The 14425-nt window shown below is 36.2% G+C and overlaps 1 protein-coding gene across 3 annotated transcripts in view; it reads left to right on the top strand.

Moving 5' to 3' along the window:
* Positions 1-6322, top strand: part of ICE2 (interactor of little elongation complex ELL subunit 2) — a 53552-nt gene extending 47230 nt beyond the window's left edge. For all 3 annotated transcript variants that reach the window (XM_036903043.2, XM_036903042.2, XM_057488864.1), the window contains 2 exons: positions 481-739; positions 4686-6322. In XM_036903043.2, coding sequence (XP_036758938.2) covers positions 481-739; positions 4686-4808 — 382 coding nt within the window. In that variant the 3' untranslated portion in view covers positions 4809-6322. The remainder of the gene's footprint in view (positions 1-480; positions 740-4685) is intronic.
* Positions 6323-14425: the final 8103 nt, after the last annotated feature.

Raw genomic sequence — 14425 nt, 5'->3', positions numbered from 1 at the left:
CCATTGACTGTTTCTGCCACTTCATTTTAAACTATTCACTTTCATATTCATTTTTGTATCTCTAATTCACCTATCTATTACTAGATTCAAAGTAGATGCAATGTTTGTTGAATGAATTTAAATGCTCTGTATAGGAATGCTATGTATGTACACTCATGAAATGCCTTTCAGTGTATTATCCATGGATTAGAGAATTAGGAATGCTATTTTTTCCCATTAAATTACTGAAAACTTATGAGTTGACTGATATAACAGTAAAAAGAAAATAATTGTATATCCTGAACTTTAGAAGAAGAAGAAAAAAGTTACTTGAAAGGCATGAAAATAGTTGACTTCTTAAATCCTATTTGTTCATATAACTATTTTTAGAGGTGATGTTGCACACTCATAATTGTTTTGAGTTTTACTAATAGATCATGATAAAAAATGTTGAAATTGACCGAGTGAGCCTACGAGTTGAGTTTCATTGTGTGGATTTAGCTTGCAGGAGGGTTCCTACTTGTTGTCTCATGCAGCAGAAGATTCTTCACTCCGAATCTACAAGACCTCTGATGGAACAGTTACTAGGACAGCATACAATTTGCATAAAACATATTGTGGCCCTCCTGGTGTACCTTCCAGTCTCTCAGTTCCCTGGGTCCCATTAGATCCCAGTCTCTTACTACCGTATCATATCCGTCATGGAAGAATACCTTGTACTTTTCCACCTAAATCACTAGGTCCTACACCACAACAAAAGGTAAGATCTTTTTTGATGTTAAATATTCTATTAAGTTGTTTATTATTAATCTAGTTCACTGACTATACAGTATTTCAAACTGATGTGCACATTATATTAATTGTACCACCATTTAAAAAACTGTATCCCTAGGAAGGATAGATAAAGTTATACACTCTACTGACTCCAGTCATTATGTCATGGGAAATTGTAAGGTTTATAAGTCAAGGAAAGAAAATGCTATTAGTTTGTCCAGTGGGGGCATGAGTAAGGCATTCACACAGATAAATCCTTATATTCCTATGAAAAGCAAGAAGGTTTTAAATAATTTTTATTTATGTATACTGTTCTCTTTAAATATTCTAAATTTAAATTTTAAAAAAATATTTGAAAATTTTTAAATATTTATTTCTTTAAATACTAAATATTTGAGGCAATTTGCAGAATATATACAATAAATTTATAATGGCAACTTAAAATTGATAAGTAGAATATAGAAAAATATAAAATCAAGTGTTAACAAGTGAATACAGTACCTTATTAAAAGTACAATAAAATGTTAAGGACTGAACTGTGTTTTGCCAATTGTAACTCAATACTGATTGAGTTATACTTAATGTTACTCTCTTTATAGATCCTTCCCAGAAATACCAGTTGAGTTCTTTTTCATCTGAAATGTTTGTAAAGCCATGGCTAGAAATAATCTTTACCATCTCATTCATTCTTTCTATCATGTAAAAAATTTCAGTTTGAGTTTAGTTTTATTTGGAAAGTTTTGTTCTGTACAGATGAATCTGAATGTTCAGGAAACAAAAACCCAGTGTATTTTCCTTCCCTGCTGCCAAAAATCTTTGAGTCAAAATTACTGTCTGAGTTCTATAATCTTCTCAATATGTGTGCCACAGAACATCTGTCACTTTTTGTGTCCTATGTATATGTTCTGTTCTTTTTTCCATTTTATGTTTTATGTAATTAATCTTTGAATATCAAGTCCTTTGACAAATAGCTAGAATGCAAATACTGAGGATTTTTAAAAATGATTTACAGTGAATGGGATTATCTATACGTTTTTTTAATTCTCTACCCTAATGTTACCATTTGTGAGGATCTTTTTTAGAAATGAGAACTCCTTGCACATTCTTAGTTAACTTTGGCCAAGAAAATTATAAATGTGGTTAGCTAGTTGCTACAAGAGAAAGAATGGAGAATTAGTTGTTAGCATTTTAAACCATTTTTATCTGCATTGCCATTTCCACCTTAAATTTAATTAGTGATTTTTATAACCTAAGGCAAATTTTAACTAATTAAAAAATAATAATTGAAAGCTATTTTTGAAGGATTATGTTTTTTTTCTGGAATAATGATTTCCATTTTTTTTGATTATACACATTTATTAGCTCCTTTGTGAGGTTGAAATGTTGTTTATTAAGTTTCTCACCATTCCTCACCTTGCATTTTACTAGTGATGAAAAGCTGTTCATAGTCCCCACATATATTTATTGTTGTAGGTCTCTGAATTGTTTTAATTAAAGTATCATTGATATACAATCTTATTGTATATCTTATTATACAACACAGTGGTACTACAGTTACCCATACTATTAAATCCTCACCCCTTCTTGTGTGGTCACTGTCAACAGAATCATTAACTGTATTCTCTGCTGTCCTTCTGTCCCCGTGACCAACTTAAATTGTGATTGTGAATTATTGTGCCCCTTTATCCCCTCCTCCCTCCCCTCCCCCAGCCTCTCCCCCTTGGTAACCACTAGTCCCTTTTCAGTGTCTATGAATCTACTGCTATTTTGTTCCTTCTGTTTTGCTTTGTCTTTATACTCCACAAATAAGTTAGATCATTTGGTATTTGTCTTTCTCTGCCTGGCTTATTTCACTGAGCATAATACTCTCTAGATCCATCCATGTTGTTGCAAATGGGATAATGATTTCCTTTCGATTAAGAAAATCTGAATATAGTCTCTAATATATAATTCTATGTGGGATTGACTTATTCCTTTTTAGTGAAACAGTTTAATACCTTGACATAATTCCTTAAGTTCAGAGTTTAGCCACATAACTACAGAGTTAAATAATTCAGTTGTTTGTGTACCACTGAGCATTTGTTGATTTGTATTTTTTAAGATGCTTTATGCATTCAGTCCAGAGGCAAATACTTAGTGAGATCATGCAAGACCTGGTTGCACAACCTAGCATTAGTCAGTAGACAGATAGCTAATGCTTGGTTTGATGTTTTTTCAAGGCCACAAAAAGTTAAATAAGACCCTGTATCTTATATATGAAACAGAAATCATCTACATATTTCATGTTGTATAAAAACTCGTGAAACAAATGTTTCTGCCTCTCATATAACCCCTCAGTCCTCAGTCCACTTACCCTCAGATCTCATCTTCCTGTACTGCCTTTGGTACTAACCCTAAGAAAGAGTCCAGGAGAGCCTGTCTGCCTCCTACTGCGTGGAGCAGAGCTTAGTAAGAAGATGCCATTTGTTTCCTGTGCTACTCCTGACTTCTTCCAATTCTGGTCCTTTGAAACACTCTGTCTATTCCTTTTCTCCTTCCACTTCTATAATAAGTATTCATTACACGCACAATCTTGCAGTGAAAGTTTTGCTTTCCTCAATGTAGTAGATATATGCTTTTATAGTAATACCAGTTGAATACAGAGTAGTTTGGATAATCTAAAAATCACAGCACTTTTCTAATCAGTACTTTACAAAAGTTCATCAGATTCAGATAGATGAGCAGACTCAATCCCAAGTCGTCTGTCCTTTCCAGTCATCTAACTGTAAACCAAAAAAAAAAAAAAATGGCCCCCAACAAGACAAAATATTGGGTGAAGGAAGCTGGAGTCTGATTCATTCTCAGTGAGCCAGTGGCCCCTAGGAGCAGTACTAGTAAAGTGTCGTCGCATTGGGAATATAAGAGAATGTGCCTGAAGTTAGAATATCACCCATCACTCCCAGGTCTGGAATTCACTGGATAAGGTATGAAAAAACAGAAAGGGTGCAGGGTAGTTAGGGAAAATAGAAGCAGATATGGACAGGTTCTGGGGAAGTAGTTTCAGGCTGTACAGCTTTGGTCCTTTTCTGTGATACCCGGCTTTCTCCATTACCCCTTTGAAAACCTTTATGCTCTCTCGGTAGCCAAGGAGATGACAGCATCTCCAGATCTGACGTTCATCAGTACTGCAGTTAGCAAGGGATTGTCCTCGCAATACACCTCCTCTCCCCTGGAATGTGGGAGCTGGAAAGTGAGGACGAGTTGCAGCTTGTGCTGAGGAAGAGTAGATACTGAGGTGGACCCCACTCCGCAACAAAGTCCCCCCCAACTTCTCTGTTCCTCTTTTCCCATCCTCTGCAGGGCCCTTCCACCTGTTTTCTTCCCCCTTAATTTCTTACTTGTAAGGATCTTCCCTTTGAGCCCTACAGCTTTTCCTTTCTACTTGGGTTCCTTTCTCTTTTCCCTTCATTCTTTCACATTTATTCTTTTCTTCCCCTTCTTCTCTGGACTCTTCTGTTTTTCTCTTCATCTCTTTCTCCATTTTCTTCTCCCTCTTTTTCTTTTTTCCTTTCCCTCCCTTCATATTTTTCATTCTTCCTTCCTCCTGCCTTTCAGCTTCATTATTACAAACACATTATTCAAAAGGCCTGTCATTCCCTCATTTTCTAATTTGCATTTCAGCCTCTTCCAGATTTAACACACGAGTAGTTTCCCTCTTCCCCTCTTTCCATCTACCCTAATCTGTCTCTTTCCCTGAATCTTATTTGGAAGTTTAGTACTTTAAAACTTGTCAGATTAAAGCTTGTTTAGAAACAGGCAAGTGGCTGGTGATTAAAAATATATAAAGGTCCATTTGCAAGGTAATTAGTACTTATGTAAACAATACAGAGTTAACAGTATATAAATATGTTGTAAACATGTTACGCCATTCTGTTCTTTGCTTCATCTCTTAGGTTGGTGGAACAAGAATTCCTCCACACACCCGCAGGAATCCAGTTTCCATGGAAATTAAAAGTCTGCCTGCCCAGCAAGTTGAAAATGAAGGAGTAGCTCCAAATAAAAGAAAAATAACTTAACAACTCTACCATGGAAAATGAGGAAAAAGGCAGTTATGACAATGTTCAATTAAAAAAAGTTTGAGGGGAAATATGCCTAAAAGAGTAGACAAGATTAGCATTTTTCTTTTAGTGTCCTTGAGAGTTCTTAGAGTGCCTTGAAAAATGTGGCTGTGTGAAAAAATGTTTTAGCTAAACTGGAGTGGGATACTCTTAACAATTCATGCTTGAGGAAAATCTAGACATGTTTTAACGTTACCATGGCAGGGAAACATATAGAGAAGAAAAATATTTTTATAGTAAACCTTCTCAAAAATTTTTAAATAGAAAAACAATTTACTTTTTTCAAAAGCAATATTTATCATCTGTGTTTTATTAGTAATTTGAGTTATATCATCAGTCTGAGATTGGCTCAAAAGGTTAAATCTTGCCACTGTTAGATAGTTTTGAGCAATGTAAGCTTTGTTTCTGACCCATAGTGGCAGTTTTTATGTAATATTTTAGAACTACAATTGTTCCAGTTTAATAAAGTTAATACCCTCAAAAACTTGGTGAAATTCCACTGCAGAAGCCAAAAATTGAAGAAAAAAATCTCCCTGCCTCTGAAAACGCAGTTAACAATTTCTTGCTGAAAAATCAGAAGTATGTTTAAAACAAAGCAAAACAAAACTTGTGGTGTAACAAGTTTGGTGATGAATGCCTCTCTTTCTTTACATAAGTTCCAGCTTTCAAATATACCACTGTAAACAGACATGAACATATTTTCCAAAAAAATTGCATTATTTCAACTGACAAGGCTAATGTGTGATAAAACATAAGCTGTTTTTTCCCTCATCTCTACAGATTAATTTAAATTTTCTAGTACTGCAGATTAATTTGGAAAAGGGCATGAGGAACTGATGTCACTGTAGCCATTTTGGACTTAAGAAGCAATGCACTTACTTAATTTTTGTATACCTGTTCTTTTTCTTTCTTTTTATTGAAGTGTAGTTGACATATTAGTTTCGGGTGTACAACATCATAATGTGACAGTTACGCCCACCACAATAAGTGTACTTACCTCCTGTCACCATACCAAGTTATTACAATACCATTGCCCATCTTCCCCATGCTGTACCTTTTATCCTGTGCCTTATTTATTTTATAACTGGAAGTTTGTACTTCTCAATCCCCTTTACCTATTACACCTATCACCCCACCCACCTCCTGTCTGGAACCCAGCAGTTTGTTTCCTATATTTATCAGTCTTGGGTTTTTGTTTTTTCTTTGTTTACTCATTTATTTTGAATTTTAGACTCCACATGTAAGTGAAATCATGGGGTATTTGCCTTTTTCTCTCTGACTTATTTCATTTAGCTTAATACCATCTAAGTCCATCCATTTTTGTCACATATGGCAGGATTTCATTCTTTTTTATGGCTTAGTAATACCCCATCGTGAATTTATGCTACACCTTTATTAATCTGTTGATGGACAGGTTGCTTAAAGTCTTGGCTTTTATAAATACTGCTGCAATAAATATAGGGATACATGTATCTTTTTGGGTTAGTGTTTTCCTTTATTTATTAGTTTTTATTAAAGTAGCATTGACATATGTTCTTTGAAGGTTTCACATGAAAAGCATTGCGGTTACAACATTCACCATATTATCAAGCCCCCCCCACACCCCATTACATTCATTGTCCAGTATTCTAAGATGCCACAGCGTCACTTCTCTGTGCTACACTGTTTTTCCACGGCCTCCACACACACACCATCTGTGCCAATCATAATACCCCTCAATCCCGTTATCCCTCCCTCCCCACCTGCACTCCCCCACCCCTCCCCTTTGGTAACCACTTGTCCATTCTCAGAGTCTGTGACCTGATGCTGTTTTGTTCCTTCAGTTTTGCTTTCTTGTTGTACTCCACAAATGAGTGAAATTATTTGGTACTTGTCTTTCCCCACCTAGCATATTTCACTGAGCATAAGACCATCTAGCTCCATCCATGTTATTGCAAATGGTAGATTTGTTTTCTTCTTATGGCTGAATATATTCCATTGTGTGTATATACTGTACCTTCTTAATTCATTCATCTACTATGGACACTTAGGTGGCTTCCATGTCTTGGCTATTGTAAATAGTGCTGCAATAAACATATAGGTGCATATGTCTTTTCAAATCTGGGATCTTATTTTCAGGTAAATTCCTAGGAGTGGAATTCCTGGGTCAAATGGTATTTCTATTTTGAGTTTTTTGAGGAACCTCCATATTGCTTTCCACAGTGGTTGAACTAATTTACATTCCCACCAGCAGTGTAGGAGGGTTCCCCTTTCTCCACATCCTTGCCAGCATTTGTTGTTCCTTGTCTTTTGGATCTTGGCCATCCTAACTGGTGTGATTTGATACCTCATTGTGGTTTTAATTTGCATTTCCCTGATTGTGAGCAATGTGGAACATCTTTTCATGTGCCTATTGGCCATCTATATTTCTTCTTTGCAGAAGTCTCTGTTCAGATCCTCCACCATTTTTTAATTGGATTATTTACTTTTTGGTTGTTGAGGCATGTGAGTTCTTTATATATTTTGGATGTTAACCCCTTGTCAGATATGTTGTTTACAAATATATTCTCCCATAATGTAGGATGCCTTTTTGTTCTACTAATGGTGTCCTTTGCTGTACAGAAGCTTTTTAGTTTAATCTAGTCCTACTTGTTTGTTTTTGTTTTGTTTCCCTTGCCAGAGGAGATGTGTTCAGCAGAAAGTTGCTCATGTTTATACTCAAGAGATTTTTGCCTGTGTTTTCTTCTAAGAGTTTTACAGCTTCATGACTTACATTCAGGTCTTTGATCCATTTGGAGTTTACTTTTGTGTATGGAGTTAGACAATAATCCAGTTTCATTCTCTAACATGTAGATGTCCAGTTTTGCCAACACCAGTTGTTGAAGAGGATGTCATTTCCCCATTATATATCCATGACTCCTTTATTGTATATTAATTGATCATATATGTTGGGTTTACATCTGGGCTCTCTTTTCTGTTTATTGGTCTATGGTTCTGTTCTTGTGCCAGTACCAAATTGTTTTGATTACTGTGGCTTTGTAGTAGAGCATGAAGTTGGGGAGCATAATCCCCCCAGCTTTATTCTTTTCAGAATTGCTTTGGCTATTAGGGGTCTTTTGTGGTTCCATATGAATTTTAGAACTATTTGTTCTAGTTTCTTGAAGAATGCCATTGGTATTTTGATAGGGATTGCATTGAATCTGTAAATTGCTTTAGGCAAGATGGCCATTTTGATGATATTCTTTCTACACATGAGCATGGGATGTATTTCCATTTATTGGTGTCTTTAATTTCTCTCATGAGTGTCTTGTAGTTTTCAGGGTATAGGTCTTTCACCTACTTGGTTAGGTTTATTCGTAGGTATTTTATTCTTTTTGATGCAATTGTGAATGGGGTTGTTTTTCTGATTTCTCTTTCTGCTAGTTCATCATTAGTATATAAGAATGCAACAGATTTCTGTGTATTGATTTTGTATCCTGCAACTTTGCTGAATTTGGTTATTCTAGTAGTTTTGGGCTGGATTCTTTAGGGTTTTTTATGTACAACATCATGTCATCTGCAAACTAACAGTTTAACTTCTTCCTTACCCATCTGGATGCCTTTTATTTCTTTGTGTTGTCTGATTGCCACGGCTAGGACCTCCAGAACTATGTTGAATAAAAGTGGGGAAAGTGGGCATCCTTGTGTAGTTCCCGATCTTAAAGGAAAAGCTTTCACCTTCTTGCTGTTAAGTGTAATGTTGGCTGTGGGTTTGTCATATATGGCCTTTATTATGTTGAGATACTTGCCCTCTGTACTCATTTTGCTGAGAGTTTTTATCATGACTGGATGTTGAATTTTATCGAATGGTTTTTCAGCATCTATATGGCCTTTATTATGTTGAGGTACTTGCCTTCTATACTCATTTTGTTGAGAGTTTTTATCATGACTGGATGTTGAATTTTGTCGAATGGTTTTTCAGCATCTGCTGAGATGATCATGTGATTTTCATCCTTCGTTTTATTATTGTGGTTTATGATGTTGATGGATTTTCTGATATAGAATCATCCTTGTATCCCTGGAGTAAATCGCACTTGATTATGATGTATGACTGTTTTGATATATTTTTGAATTCAGTTTGCTGATATTTTGTTGAGTAGTTTTGCATCTATGTTCATCAGGGATATGGGTCTGTAATTTTCTTTCTTTGTGGTGTCTGCCTGTTTTGGTATTAGAGTGATGCTGGCCTCATAGAATGAGTTTGGAATGTTCCCCACTCTTCTACTTTTTCGAAAACCTCACGGAGGATGGGTATTAGGTCTTCATTAAATGTTTGGTAAAATTTAGTCGTGAAGCCATCTGGTCCAGGCATTTTGTTCTTAGGTAGGTTTTTGATTACCAATACAATTTTGTTGTTGGTAATTGGTCTGTTCAGATTTTCTGTTTCTTCCTCAGTCAGTCTTGGAAGGTTGTATTTTACTAAAAAGTTGTCCATTTCTTCTAGGTTATCCAGTTTCTTAGCATATAATTTTTCATAGTATTATCTAATAATTCTTTGTATTTCTGTGTTGTCTATAGTGATTTTTCCTTTCTCGTTTCTGATTCTGTTTATGTGTGTAGACTTTTTTTCTTTAAAAGTCTCTCTAGGGGTTTATCTATTTTGTTAATTTTCTCCAAGAACCAGCTCCTGCTTTCATTGGTTCTATTGTTTTATTCTTCTTGATTTTATTAACTTCTTCTGTGATCATTATTATGTCCCTTCTTCTACTGACTTTGAGCCTCCTTTGTTCTTTTTTTCTAGTTTCATTAATTGTGACTTTAGACTTCATTTGGGATTGTTCTTTCCTCAAGTAGGTCTGTATTGCAATATACTTCCCTCTTAGCACAGCCTTCATTGCATCCCACAGATTTTGCAGGGTTGAGATACTGTTTTCATTTGTCTCCATATCTTGCTTGATCTCTTTTTATTTGGTCATTGATCCATTGATTATTTAGCAGCATATTGTTAAGCCTTCTTGTGTTTGTGGACTTTTTTGTTTTTACATAATTTATTTTTAGTTTCATATCATTGTGGTCTGAGAAACTGGTTGGTACAATTTCAATCTTTTTAAATTTACTGAGTCTCTTTTTGTGGCCTATTATGTGGTCTATTCTTGAAAATGTTCCATGTGCACTTGAGAAGAATGTGTATCCTGCTTTTGGGTAGAGTTTTCTGTAGTTGTCTGTTAGGTCCATCTGTTATAATGTGTTGTTCAGTGCTTCTGTCTCCTTACTTACTTTCTGTCTGGTTGATCTGTCCTTTGGAGTGAGTGGATTGTTGAAGTCTCCTAAAATGAATGCGTTGTGTTCAGTTTTCCCCTTTATTTTTGTTAGTATTTGTTTCACAAATTTGGGTGCTCCTATGTTGGGTGCATAGATATTTATAATGGTTGTATCCTCTTGGTGGACTGACCCCTTTATCATTATGTAATGTCCTTCTTTGTCTCTTATTACTTTCTTTGTTTTGAAGTCTTTTTTTGTCTGATACAAGTTTTCTCCCTGTTAGCTGCATGAAATATCTTTTTCAATCCCTTCACTTTTAGTCTGTGTATGTGTTTGGGTTTGAAGTAGTCTCTTGTAAGCAGCATATAGATGTTTCTTTATCCATTCAGTGACTCTATGTCTTTTGATTGTTGCATTCAGTCCATTAATATTTAGGCTAGTTATTGATAGGTATGAACTTACTGCCATTGCAGGCTTTAGATTCATGGTTACCAAAGGTTCAAGATTAGCTTCCTTACTGTCTAAGATTCTAACTTAACTCACTTAATATGCTATTACAAACACAATCTGAAGGTTCTTTTCCCCTTTTTCTTCCTCCTCCATTCCTTATATTTTAGATATCATATTCTGTACTCTTTGTCTATCCCTTGATTGACTTTGGGGATAGTTGATTTAATTTTGCATTTGCTTAGTAATTAACTGTTCTACTTTCTTTACTGTGGTTTTGTTACCTCTGGTGACAGCTATTAAATGTTAGGAACACTTCCATCTATAGCAGTCCCTCCAAAATGCACTGTAGAGACTGTTTGTGGGAGGTAAATTCTCTCAGCTTTTGCTTATCTGAAAATTGTTTAATCCCTCCTTTAAATTTAAATGATAATCTTGCCAGATAAAGTATTCTTGGTTGGAGGCCCTTCTGCTTGATTGCATTAAATACATCATGCCACTCCCTTCTGGCCTGTAAGATTTCTGCTCAGAAGTCTAATGATAGCCTGATGGGCTTTCCTTTGCATGTGATCTTATTTCTCTCTCTGGTTACTTTTAATAGTCTGTCCTTATCCTTGATCTTTGCCATTTTAATTACTGTATGTCTTGGTGTTGTCTTCCTTAGGTCCCTTATGTTGGGAGATCTGTGCACCTCAGTGGCCTGAGAGACTATCTCCTTTCCCAGATGGGGGAAGTTTTCAACAATTACCTCCTCAGAGACACTTTCTATCCCTTTTTCTGTCTCTTCTTCTGATACCCCTATAATACAAATATTGTTCCGCTTGGATTGGTCACACAGTTCTCTCAATATTCTTTCATTCTTAGAGATCCTTTTTTCTCTTTGTGCCTCAGCTTCTTTGTATTCCTCTTCTCTAATTTCTATTTTCATTTATTGTCTCCTCCACCATATCTAATCTGCTTTTAATAGCCTCCAGTGTGCTCTTCAACTATTAGATCTCTGACCAGAATTCATTCCTGAGTTCTTGAAGATTTTTCTGTACGAGCATGTTAATGATGTTTATTTTGAAATCCCTTTCAGGAAGATTCATGAGGTCGATTTCATTTGAATCTTTCTCAGGTGTTTATTCATAATTTTACTCTGGACCAGGTTCCTTTGGCATTTCATATTTGTATATGGCACCCTCTAGTGCCCAGAAGCTCTACTCTGGAGCTGCTCAGCCCCTGAAGCAATGTTGGGGGGCACAGGGGAGTGGTATTGGTGCCTGGGGGGAGGAAGGAGCTGTTTCCTGCTTCCTGGTTGCTATGGCTGCCTCTACTGCCAGAATCAGTGGGCCAAGCACACAGATATAAGCCTCTATGCTTTGTATTTGTTGTTGCTTTAGATGCGGCTTCCCTCTGGCTGGCCTTACGCCAGGGTAGGGTTTGCCAGTTTGTGAGCCAAGTGGGGACGGCCTGGAGAAAGGTGCAGTGGGCTGCATATCACGGAGGGAGTCCTTGGAGCTGAGTAGCCAGTCAGAGAGCTGGAGCACCTGAAGATGGAGAAGTTCCTAACCTGCTGGGCACAGGACACCTGGACAATTTTGTCTACCTGTCCTTTCCCCTGAGCAGTAAGCTCTGTGCAATCCTTGCCCCTTTAGCAGCCCTCTTGCTGTTAGGAAGTCTCTCAGACTGCCCGCCTTTCTTTTGTCCCAGAGCAGCCAGCTATGGATCTCTGCTTTCCATAAGTAGCTGGAATCTCAGTCTCTCCAGGAATTCTGCCTGTCTTAGCTTTCCAATTCCCTAATCAAGAGAGTATTATGAAAGCACCATGAAATGTAGGTTTGTGCTCCCAGAGCACATCTCCGGAGTTAGGTATTCAGCATTCCCAGGCCTCCACTCCCTCCCTGCTCCATTTCTCTTCCATCGGTGAGCTAGGGTGGGGGAAGGGCTTGGGTCCAGCCAGACCACGGCTTTGGTACACTACTCTGTTCCTTGACGTTTATTCTTTTCTCCAGATGTATGCAGTTTGGTGCAGCCCTCTTTCCCTTTGCTCTTTCAGGATTAGTTGTATTTATTATATTTTTGTATTATATGCGGTTTTAGGAGGAAGCCTCTGTCTCATCTCTCATGCCGCCATCTTTCGACATGACTTTTCTTAGTAATCACAATCCTTCATATTTCAGTAATGTTGGTTGTAACTTTTTCATTTCTGATTTTGAGTCCTCTTTCTTGATGAGTCTAGCTAACAGTTTATCAATTTTGTTTACCTTTTCAAAGAATCATCCCTTATCTTTTTTATTTTGTTTTTGTCTCTATTTCATTTATTTCTCCTAGTCTTCATTATTTCCTTCCTTCAACTTACTTTTGGCCTTGTTCTTTTTCTATTTCCTTAGTTGTAAAGATAGATTAAGATTTTCTTGCTTCTTGAGGTAGGCATGTATCACTAAAAACTTTTCTGTTAGAACTGCTTTGCTGCATCCCAAAGATTTTTAACTGTTGTGTTTTTATTTTCATTTGCAGATTTTTTTTTCCCTCTGATTTCTTTATTGATCCATTGGTTGTTTAGTAACATCCTGTTTAGCTTCCACATGTTTGTCTTTTTCCCAGTTTTTTTCTTGTAATCAGTTTCTAGTTTCATACCACTGTGGTCATGCTTGATATGATTTCAGTCTTCTTAAATTTATTGAGACTTGTTTTGTGTCCTAACATGTGCTCTGTCCAGGAGAGTGCTCTGTGTGCACTTGAAAAGAATGTGTATTCTGCTATTTTGGGGTATAATGTTCTGTATATAACTGTTAAATCCATATGATCTGATGTGTCATTCAGAGCCACTATTTCCTTATTGATTTCCTGTCTGGATGATCTATACATTGATGTAAGTGATTTGTAGAAGTCCCCTACTATTGTGTTACTGCCAGTTTCTCCCTTTATGTCTATTAATATGTGCCTTCTGTAGTTAGGTGCTCCTCTGTTGCATGCATAGATGTTTGCAATCGTTATATCCCATTGTTGGATTGATCCCATTTCATCATGTAATTCCCACTCTGTCCCTTATTGCAGTCTGTTTTGAGGTTTGTTTTTGTCTGATGTGAGTGTTGCTACCCAAGCTTTTTTTTTCACTTCCATTTGCATGGAATATCATTTACCATCCCTTCACTTTTAGTGTGTATGTGTCTTTTAGGTCTGAAGTGAGTCTCCTATAGTCAGCTTATAGGTGGGTCTTTTTTTATCCAGTTACCCTATCTTTTTTTATTAGAACATATAGTACATTTACATTTAAAGTAATTATTAATAGGTTGTACTTACTGCCATTTTGTTAATTGTTTTCTGGTTGTTTTTGTAGTACTCTGTTTCTTTCTTCTCTTGATTTCTTCCCTTGTGATTTGATGACTTTAGTATTATGCTTGCATTCCTTTCTCTTTATTTCTTGTGTACCTATTATAGGTTTTGGTTTGTGGTCATTATGAAGTCCTTATATAATATCCTATGAATGTAGCAGTCTGCACTAAGTTGATGGTCGCTTAAGTTTGAACACATTCTAAAGCCCTACATTTCCCTCCTCCACATTTTTATGTTTGTCATATTTTACTTCTTTTTGTGTAACCCTTGACTAATTTTTTTAGATATAACTGATTTTACTATTTTGTCTTTTAACCTTCATACAGCCTGTATGTGGTTGATCTACTACTACTTTACTGTGTATTTGTTTTTACTAGTGAAACTTTCACCTTTCATAGTTTTCACACTTTTAATTACGGCATTTTCTACTTAAAGAAGTCCCTTTAATGTTTCTTATAAGGCTAGAAAAGTGGTAATGAAATCCTTTAACTTGTTGATCAGGAAAACTCTCTCTCTCCTTCAATTCTGAATGACAACCTTGCTGGGTAGGGTATTCTTTAGAGGTTTTTTTTCTTTCAGTACTTTGAATA

The sequence above is a fragment of the Manis pentadactyla genome, chromosome 11 (assembly GCF_030020395.1).
Source record: "Manis pentadactyla isolate mManPen7 chromosome 11, mManPen7.hap1, whole genome shotgun sequence".
Lineage (NCBI taxonomy): Eukaryota > Metazoa > Chordata > Mammalia > Pholidota > Manidae > Manis > Manis pentadactyla.
This window is presented reverse-complemented; position numbering and strand designations above follow the sequence as displayed.